The 10,344-nt window shown below is 37.4% G+C and overlaps 1 protein-coding gene across 8 annotated transcripts in view; it reads left to right on the top strand.

Moving 5' to 3' along the window:
• Positions 1 to 10,028, top strand: part of LOC106882575 (striatin-3) — a 263,926-nt gene extending 253,898 nt beyond the window's left edge. For all 8 annotated transcript variants that reach the window (XM_052976853.1, XM_052976854.1, XM_052976855.1 and 5 more), the window contains 5 exons: positions 1,324 to 1,491; positions 3,056 to 3,196; positions 3,421 to 3,528; positions 6,269 to 6,355; positions 9,424 to 10,028. In XM_052976853.1, coding sequence (XP_052832813.1) covers positions 1,324 to 1,491; positions 3,056 to 3,196; positions 3,421 to 3,528; positions 6,269 to 6,355; positions 9,424 to 9,593 — 674 coding nt within the window. In that variant the 3' untranslated portion in view covers positions 9,594 to 10,028. The remainder of the gene's footprint in view (positions 1 to 1,323; positions 1,492 to 3,055; positions 3,197 to 3,420; positions 3,529 to 6,268; positions 6,356 to 9,423) is intronic.
• The last annotated feature ends 316 nt before the right edge of the window (positions 10,029 to 10,344 follow it).

Below are 10,344 nucleotides of genomic sequence, written 5' to 3'. Positions count from 1 at the left end.
CCTATATATTCTATCTGTTTTATGTACATACTGGCTAGATTTGACCTCTCACACATATCGTATGATGTCATTCTAGAAAAGAAACAATCACATATTGAAATTTCCAAGTGCCACTTATATATATATATATATATATATATATAAAAATTGCACAAGCATGGTTATGTTATGAAGTTTACTCTCAGCCGATTGGATTTGAGACCAGCCCCACTGCATGGCACTTTGGGAAAGTGTCTTCTAATATAGTTCTAGGTTGATGAAAGACTTGCAAGGGAATTTGGTGGATGGTGTGTGTGTGTGTGTGTGTTTTGCTTGCATTTGTATTATATGAAAGTTGCAAACTACAAGCAGTGTTGTTGTCAGTTCTCTTGTCAATCATCTGCTTGCTTTGTAACCTTGAACATGTAGGAAGCAAGCGATTCCTTCTTTGAGAAACAGGAAAAGGTTAGCATCAGGAAGGGCATCCAGCTATAAAGCAATGCTTCAATAATGTATTTGTAACCATTCCTAACGAGGTAAAGTAAATGTAAAGCACATAAAATGTGTGTGTAGTATATATACATGTATGTATATGTTTGTGTGTTTATAAACCGTGATATATTTCTAAACCATGTTCATAGACAATGTTATTATGTTTATAAATTAAAATGTTCTACAAACCATGTTTATGTGTCTGTAAGCATAATGTTATATCTACAATCCTTGTTTAAATGCCTGTAGTTATATCTTTTTAGATTATGGGCAGAATTCTGGTTTAAGCACTCCATATAACCCTTTATAACTTTTTTTTTATTCGGAGGAATGTTCAGAAAATTTTTGTGAATTTGTGTTCTACACATGGGAATTGTGTGGTTTGAGGGCGATTTAGCTGTTATTTTTAGCATATCTTGCGACCACCTCATAACTTCCTCATTTCTTTGTTACTCTGACATGTATTGATGTTTTTCAATATTTGTCCCCCAATAAACACATTTAATGGAATGATGATGCACCTGAGAGTGGTCCATTGCTGGGATTTAAGTGAAAAATTTAAACTGTCCATATTTTAAACTCTGATTTTTTTAAAAATTTGAAAAAGATTGGAACTCTTATGATTTAATTGGGGTAGGGTTTAAGAAAATTAAAACAGAAAAAAATTTTCGTTTTCATAATCCCCGTTATGAATTCCCGTTTGTACAACACAGATACACAAAATTTTTCTGCAAACTCCTCAAACTAAAAGAAGTTGTGAGAGGTTATAATGTGCAGTGCTTAAACCAGAATTCCACCAAACTTTGTTTATATGCATACAAGCCATTTAAAAACATTTTTTCTCTTCTCTAGATTGCTCAGTTCTGCAAGAAACTTTAGTTGGTCACACAGATGCTGTATGGGGCTTGTCAATACACAGTTCCAGGTCACAGCTGTTGTCTTGCTCTGCAGATGGCTCAGTTAGATTGTGGAGCCCTGGCAGTAAAGACCCTTTACTGTCAGTGTTTAAAGTTGACACCGGTAAGTATCATGGTAATTTCTGTTCATGTTCCTGACATTCCAGGAAGGAAATGCCTTACGTGGACAAGATATTGAGTTGTTAGCAACATTGTACATACTTAGATCAAAAGTTTTAATGCTACTTTGTGGATTGTGGACACTTTTTTGTGTCCTAAGACAAGTAGTTCTATGGTTCTATGGTAATCTGGTTTACCCATCCTGTGAATTAACTTGTAATAGATGGTGCAAGTGTAGTTGTGCGACTAAGTTCACTTCAAAACCACTTAGTTCTGTATGGATCCAGTCCCACTCGGTGGAATCTTAGACAGATGTTTTCTGCCATAGATTAATGAAATGCCTTGTGCGTAGAATTTGGTTGATGGAAACTGTACTTAAGTTCTCCAATCCCAACCCTTTTTCTCTGTGTCTACAAAATATAGCCAGAGACAGAAACAACACTAGCAATAACCCATGAAGTAACAACAGTAATAAACGGCTTAGCTAGAGTTAAACTTTGTTCTTTCCATTTATTAAACAGCATACCATTTTCAATACCCGGAATTCCAAAACTTTCATCACCATAGATAGTGTTCTAGTTTCTCTTGGAAGATGACATAATGTAGGGAAGAAAAGATGAAAAAAAAAAAAAAAAAAAAAAAAAAGAAAAGAAACGAAATGAAGAGAAATGAAAAAAGAAATAACAGCATACACAGAAATGTTAAGAGTGACAAAAAGTCAAAACAGACAGAAAAAAGGAAGGAGACGGAAGAGTGGGGAGAAGAAAAAGGAAAAGCTACACCTGAATAGAATAGAAAAGAGTAAATCCATCTGGCTTCACATTCAGGTTGGAGCAATTTGATTCCCTGTATTTTTCCATGAAATGGAAACACTAAGTGACTAAGAACAAAGTCCTAGAAAGAGCCAGCAGTTAAAATATTGAATTGCTGGTCATGAAACATCATCTTTGATGGTCAGGACATGTAGCAAGAATGGTGTTGAGGGCATCCATCTGTAAAAAAAACAAACTAAATCGGGCTGGAACCTGGTGCAGCTCTCTGGTTTGCCAGCTCTGGTCACACTGTCCAACCCATGCCTGCAGGGAAAATGGACATTAACGGATGATGATATCTTATGTCTATTGTTTGGAAATCTTTTGTCACATATCTGTGACCTCTTCAGTTACTGTTTTCATCCACATGTATTCTCCTGCTCTACTTAGTCCATTTGCTAAAGAGGTCACAGATGTGTGATGAAAGATTTGTGAACAATGGACATAAGATAAAATAAGAACAGTAATAAACGAGTAAAAAATGAATATATAACAATGTTTGCTATACAATTTCCTTGTTTAGAATAGTATTTGTATTTGCTCTCCCAGGATTTATACATTTGCATATCTACTCGTGGTTTGTCATTTAAATTTCAAATCATAAATAACTGGACTCCCTGTTAATTATACAATTCTGTGTGTAGTTTGCTCCTAGTTTGTTTCAGTAAAACTGTTTGTTATTCAACTTCTTTGTTTAGAGAACTGGCTGTATATGGATACCACCATATAATTTATATATGTTTATATCTATTTCAGATGATGGGGTTCCTACATCTGTTGACTATGTATGCTGTGATCCAAGTCAAATGGTCACCTCCTATACATCATCTCATACATACATTTTTGATATAGAGACAAAGAAACAAATTCTAAAACTTGACACTAAGCAAAATTCAGGTTGGTTTTTCTCTCTTCTTATTTCTTGCTTTTTTTAAGTTCATGTTTTTTTCTTTCTTTTTTGTTTTTCTCTTTTTTTTTTCATTTTTGTCATCATTTTTCTTTCTCAGTCTCTAATTTCCTCCTCTTTCTTCTCTGTCCTTTTTTCTTTTCTTTTGTCTTTATCTTCCTTTCTTCTCCTTCTTTACATTGATGATAACCCAATAAATCCAATTCTTTTCCAGATCCTAGTTTAAACAATCAGATCAACAGAGTTATCAACCATCCTACATTACCTGTAACTATTACTGCTCATGAAGATAGGCATATTAGGTTTTTTGACAACCACACAGGTAAGATAAACCTTGATAATAGACCTTCGCATACAATGGCCACTTCTAAATTTATGTTTGCTGTTGTTTATCAAATATCAGTAAACACACACATGCACAAAAACAAATTTAAACCTAATCTTGGTTTTTAATGTCCATTTGTTTTCATGCTTAGTCAAGTGTCTTCTGTCAATATCTTCTGTGAAACCTTGTATCCTGAGATCAACCCTCATCCCTGCCACTTCCTGTCTGTCTTTCATGGTAGTTTAATCAGATCACAGTTGTCTCTTCTTCTCTCTTCTGTTGATACCTTCACCAACTTCTCTCAGCTTACTTGTGTTCCCGCTTTCATGCATTTTAATATTACAGATACTGTTTAAGGTGGTGAGTTGGCAGAACCGTTAGCACACTGGGCAAAATACTTAGTGGCCTGTCCAGTTGCATTATTATGAATTTGAATTGGGAACTTGAGTCATGGTGAATCTTTCGTTAGCTGATTACACAACCACAAACACCACCCCTATGGATGCATTGCAGCAAGCACCATTGACTTGGTTGAACTCTTCTGCTACCTCTTCACAATCTATCATGCTGCGGTCCCATGACTTGGCCATATTCCTGGCAAGGTGGCTGGATGGGTGCTATGCCTTGCCAAAGGACAACTTGTAACTATGCAGAGTACAGTCGTCACTCTGTAAGGTACTTTCAAATTACTCACATACCCAGACATTTTTAAATTGACATCTGTTAATTATTTCTGTACCTTCAAGTGTTGCCTATTGGACAACCAGAAATTGAGAAGCTTTGAGGTCAGTAGTTCACATTCTGTTGCTGCCAGTGTGTAGAACTGCTGAAGGGTCTCTCAAATGTGGCCAGTGACCACACTGAAAAAAAGAAATGTTTGACTTTGTGTTCTCATTTTAATATCAGCCTTAAGAAGAAGCACCTAGCATGTTATTGCAAGGAAGACTAGTACTCCTTTTGATACCAACCCACCTTAAATTGCCCTTGGTTCTATGATACAAATTTCCTTTTTTTAACGTGATCTAAATTCTTGCATCAAAATTTCAGTATTATGTTCTGAACACCAAATTAATAACAACAGTTATTTTACATAGTTCTATTTTATTTTCTAAAACAATTTAAATGAAGGCAGTATATTTTATAAGAAATATTATGAAAAAAAGTTTAAGACTTGATAAACCTTGGGATAAACAGTAGCCAGTAGAAACAGCCTGAATCTTATTTTAATGGATGTAACTAATTTGTTGTGAGAAGATAGTGAATGAGATAAAGGGCAGTTAACTTTTGGAAGACCGTGCAATATGCTTAATTCTGCAAGATGTCAGAAGTGTGTCGTGTGTTGAGAGAGGAAGGGGGAGAAAAATTTTTAAATAGAGAGGAATTAAAAATCATGGAAAGTGAAGTACTGGTTAAGAAAGGGTTTTATTTCACACCATGACAATTATAGTTAACAGGAGCAATGTTTTATATCAATTGTTCGTTTGTAGTAATATTAGTAAGGTCAGTGATAACTACTGCAGCTTTAATTCTGTTTTTGAAAATATTTCCATTGAAGAAGCACACTGCCCAAGTGTTTCATATAAAATAATGAAGAGTTTGCTGGGATTTAGTGAAAATAATCTCTGTCTTTATTATTTAGGGTTATGTTTCAAATGACTTATTGAAAGATTTTTAAAATAATAAATAAAAATAACAGAAGTTTTAAATATGAACATTAGCCAGAAGTAATGCATATCTGGTTAATTAGATACATGTATATGTGTGGTGAAGGAAGTGTGTAGAATTATGTGTATGGGCAGTGTGTTGAATTTGTGTTTGGATTTCTGTGGTGTGGGCATGAGCTAGGTCAGAATGGTTCAAGTGTATGTAAGTATTCTCACATTGAATTACTTCAGGTTGCTTATGAGCCATCAGCATTACACATACATCTCCAGGGTCAATGAAGTAGTTTACTTGACTTGCTAGAAATAGGAACCGAATCTCCCTCAGATATCTAACTCATTACTATTAAAAAAAGATAATGTTGAGCTGAGTTCCTTGAACATAGGAAAAAGATAGCTGGAGGGTCATTGGTCATAATTTAGTTTAGCTGGATGATGGTTGACCTGGAGCTAAACAACAACAAAATAAAGTAATCGCACCAGACATAAACACCTTGCAACTTCAAAAACTGTGACAAACCCATAACAGCACTTCCACACAAACAACAAACAAGCAATAACCCCCAAGAAATGTTATGAAAATACAAACATCTCCACTACAACAACAAGAACAGACATACTCACTCCCATCTTCAGAGTCACCACTACCAAAACCTGCCCACCACAACAGAATTGAGTTCCTAAAACCAAGGTGCCACCTATAAAGCATTGGTATGGTTGCTGGTGTCATGTAAAAAGCACTGGTAACGGTGCTATATAAAAAGCACCCAGTACATTCTGGTTGGTATTAGGAAGGGCATCCAGCTGTAGATACCAAGCCAAAACAGACTGTTGAACCTGGTGTGGCTCCTGGCCTTGCCAGTTGTTGTCAAGCCATCCAACCCATGGAAGAAGGATGTTAAATGATGATGATGATTACTTTCAACACAATCATCACCAGCATTATCATCACTCTCATTGCTATGTTCACCACCATCAGTATCACTGTCATCATCGTCATCATCATTATTGTTGCCCATAATAAATAACTGTTCTCTGTGTTGATCAACTAAATATGTTTTTTTTTTCTGTTTTAGGAAAAATGGTTCATTCGATGGTTGCCCATTTAGATCCCGTGACTAGCCTGGCTGTTGACCCCAGTGGCTTGTATCTCTTATCAGGGAGTAAGTATTGATAAACACCTCCTTCTTTTTAATCCTTTCAGTGTGTTCAATATCAAGTTTCATAATGATATCACAGCGTTTTATACTGTCTGTCTATATTATGGAAGTTAGTGCTAACATATTTATTAACAATGACCATTAAAAAAATTAACAGGAAATATACAGTTAGACAGTTGAGTGTTAACATATCTAGTTGATAGCTAAGTTATTTTGTTTTTTAATTTTTATATATGTGCTGGCTTAGAAAGCAGTAGCCTTGAGTGGTTTGTGGCCTTGAGTCACTCTGACTAATGATGAGATTAATGCCATTTATGTTCCTCTCGAATCATTTCTAATCAGCATGTGCAGGGAAAGACATGAAGCAGAGAGAAAGTTCCGGGAGGATAATGTCCTGGGAAGGAAGGATTATGTATTATGATTAGTGCAGAGTTTGGTTTGGTGTAGAACACACGAAAGGGAATGAAAGGAGAAGAGACAAGTAGGTCAGGGATGTGTTTGAGTGTAGGAATAATGACCCTAGCAGTTCTGAGGAACCTGTCTAATGTAAGGAGCATTTAAAAGTTAACCAAAAATATAGATATTGGTCAGAATGACGGACGGACAGACAGACAAGCAGGCAGATAGAGAGATGTAGAGAAGAAAGTGAGAGGAGGGTGAAATGGGATTGGCCACCCACACTTTTTTCTGCAAAATAGGGGTAGTTTATCCTGTTCAGGCTATATTATTAGCATTATCCAGCGTTTGAGAATTTAAAATCACTTCTTTAATTTTCTAAGACGTCTCAACGCTTCTAAAGCAAACTTCGTTTGTTTGTTTACATTTATCGTAATTTGAATTTATATATATGAAAAAAATGTGAAAAGCATCGGTGGTGCAGGGGAATCTCCAATGAGAGCCTGTCAGGAAACCCCACAAATCCAGGTTTACTTTGATCGCCAAGGACTTAAGCCCCTGCCCAACTGTGGTTCTCTAATCTGCAGGCATATGTATAGAGTAGAGCCATTCACTCTAACCATTTCTGCCAGTCGTTTGATGAATTCACTGGGAGAGGGCACCTTCACCTTCAACTTTGCAAGTTGCTGAGGGATTGATTAAAAAGGAAGGCATATTTCCTCAATCCTTTCAGCATCATGCACCACAATCTTTTTTTGCCATAGCCATTACACAGAGGAACATTGGCTACCCTGCTTTGTTAAAACATGGGTGATGGAGCAATCCTCATGATGGACTTGGCCAATAGTCATATTTATCATTCATGCTACAACAGCTGTTCAGTATAACTCTTCAAGTGAACAATGCTTAGACACTGCACAAATGCATGCAATATAGGCACGTGGTAAGAAGTTTGCTTCCCAACCACATGGTTCTGAGTTTAGTCCCACTGCATGGCTCTTTGGGCAACTTTTCTTCTGTGGTTGATAAATTATGTACCAGTCATATATTGAGGTCAGTCTGATCAGCTGTTCCCTATACTCCAAATTTGTGCCTATCTGTAGAAACTCTGCCAAATCGGACTGGAGCCTGGTGTTGCCATCCGGTTTCACCAGTCCTCAGTCAAATCGTCCAACCCATGCTAGCATGGAAAGCGGACGTTAAACGATGATGATGATGATGATGATGATTAGAAATTAATATAGTCATTCTTCTTGTACATAAGGGAGACAACTCCAGACATGTAATGCACACCTAGTAGCTGATGTTAGTCTCCAATTCTATCAATAGTCAATGGCAGTCAGCTGTTGATAGTCTCACCAGTACATATATAAGGGTTGTTTAAAGGTGACAACAAGCTGGAGTAGTGGGGGAGCATCATAGCGATGTGTTGAGAGAGATTCTTCGCGATTTGAATAATCTCGCCCACTGGTAGTCTACAGTCAATAACAGTTCTATTCTGTACCATTCGGTAATTAGTAGCAGCTCCTCCCATTAGCTGTCAGCAGTCGATAGCAGTTCCACCTTGTTGCAGACAGCAGTCAATAGCACTTCCACTCTGCAGAAGTCAGGTTTTTCTGACCTCCCTCATTGACTTCACTGTACTGGGAAAAAATAATGATGAATAAATCGTTAAGGAAATATATGCACCACCAGTGGAGCATGCTGTAATTAGTCAACCTGCTTGAAATTGCAGCCAGATCCCTCCCAGATCTCACCAAACCATCTGAAAAAGGCAAGATTATACAGCTTTCGATAGAATTATTTGGAAAAAGCAAGACTTTATGGTCAAAGCTACGGTCATCATATGTCCTTAGTCAGAAATGACATCAGGTTAAACATTGATCTTGTTTTAGTCATTAGACTGCAGCCATGCTGGAGCACTGCCTTGAAGGATTTTAGTCAAACAAATTGGCCCCAGTACTTTTTCCCTTTAAAGCCTGGTACTTATTCTATCAGTCTCTTTAGCCAAACTGCTAAGTTATAGAGACATAAATTCACTGATACTGGTTGTCAAGTTGTGATGGAGAGACAAACACAGACACAAAGATATGCATACACACACACACACACATATATTTATATATACATACATGATGGGCTTCTTTCAGTTTCAGTCTACCAAATCCATTCATAAGGTTTTGGTCAGCCTGAGGCTATAGTAGAAGACACTTGCCCAAGGTACCATGCAGTGGTTGAGAAGCAATGACAACTGTGAAAAACTTTTTTCCCTCAGGATGAAGCATACAAATGTCCAAGAGTGAATTGCTCACGCCAGAGGAACTTTTTAACCCTTTAGCATTTAAACCAGCCGTATCTGACCAAAATATTCTCCCTATTTTATGTTCAAAATGTCCATATCTGACCTCTCTCACCCATCCCGCAATCTCATTCTAAAAGTAATAATAATTACATTATTGAAATCTCAGAGCTACAAGATAAAGCATGATTAATCCAGTACAATTTGAATAAATAAGTATTTCATCTGACAGAATAATCTGAATTAAACTGTTAATAAAAATAAATATAACTATTGTGCACTACGTTGAATGCTCTTTGCTTTTCTGTTTGTGCAACTAATATATAATTTGATTAAACTAATTTTCTGTCTCTCTTTTCTCTTCTGTCCTCTGCAGGTCACGACTGTTCGATCCGACTGTGGAATTTAGATAGTAAAACTTGTGTGCAGGAGATCACGTCTCATCGTAAGAAGTTTGACGAGTCGATACATGATGTAGCCTTTCACCCCTCTAAACCTTACATTGCTAGTGCCGGCGCAGATGCTGTTGCCAAGGTGTTTGTATGAGATGTGGTGTAGGGGGAGGGACGAATGGACGGTGTGGTTGGTGGCAAGGGGTGCGGGTAGGTGGTGGGGTGGGTGTGGGCACGGGGAGTTCACTTTCATTCTTCTTCTTCTTCTTCTTCCTCCTTCGTCTTCTTCCGTCTTCTTCCTCCTTCGTCTTCTTCTTTTTCCAGCATCTTCATCTTCCTCTTCATCATCTCGCACGTGGGATATTCCATTTGCAGCGGGGGGTGGGGCAGTGTTCTCGGTGTTGACAGAGGGAGTGGAGGAGCTCTGGAGTGGGAGGGAGGGGGTGTTTGTTGCATTACAGAGCGTGGTGGGAATGCTGACGGAGGGAGAGTGGTGGTCGTAATGTTAGTGGTGATGATGATGATGAAGATAATAGCATTGGTGTTGATAATGGTAAGGTGCACTGGCACCAGTTAATCTCTCTGTCTCTCTTTAAACTCTCTCTTTCTCCTTTCACACACATACACCAACATGCTCTCTCTCTCACACACACACACTTTCTTTTACTTTTTCATTTTCTCTTTTCTTCGTCTTTTTTTTTCACAAACTCTCTTTCTTTCTCTCTCTCTCTCCCCTAGTTAGAACTGACTTCCCCCACCACCTCCCTCTTTCTCTTGCACCCTAACAAACTATTCACCCAGGGTGCAAAGAAGACTAAACAATAACAACAAAACTGAAAAATAAAAAAAAATAAAAAAACCCCTACAAAAAAAAAGTAAAAAGAACCAAACCAATAATCACCGTC

This window comes from Octopus bimaculoides, chromosome 25, assembly GCF_001194135.2.
Source record: "Octopus bimaculoides isolate UCB-OBI-ISO-001 chromosome 25, ASM119413v2, whole genome shotgun sequence".
In the NCBI taxonomy this organism is placed as follows: Eukaryota; Metazoa; Mollusca; class Cephalopoda; order Octopoda; family Octopodidae; genus Octopus; species Octopus bimaculoides.
This window is presented reverse-complemented; position numbering and strand designations above follow the sequence as displayed.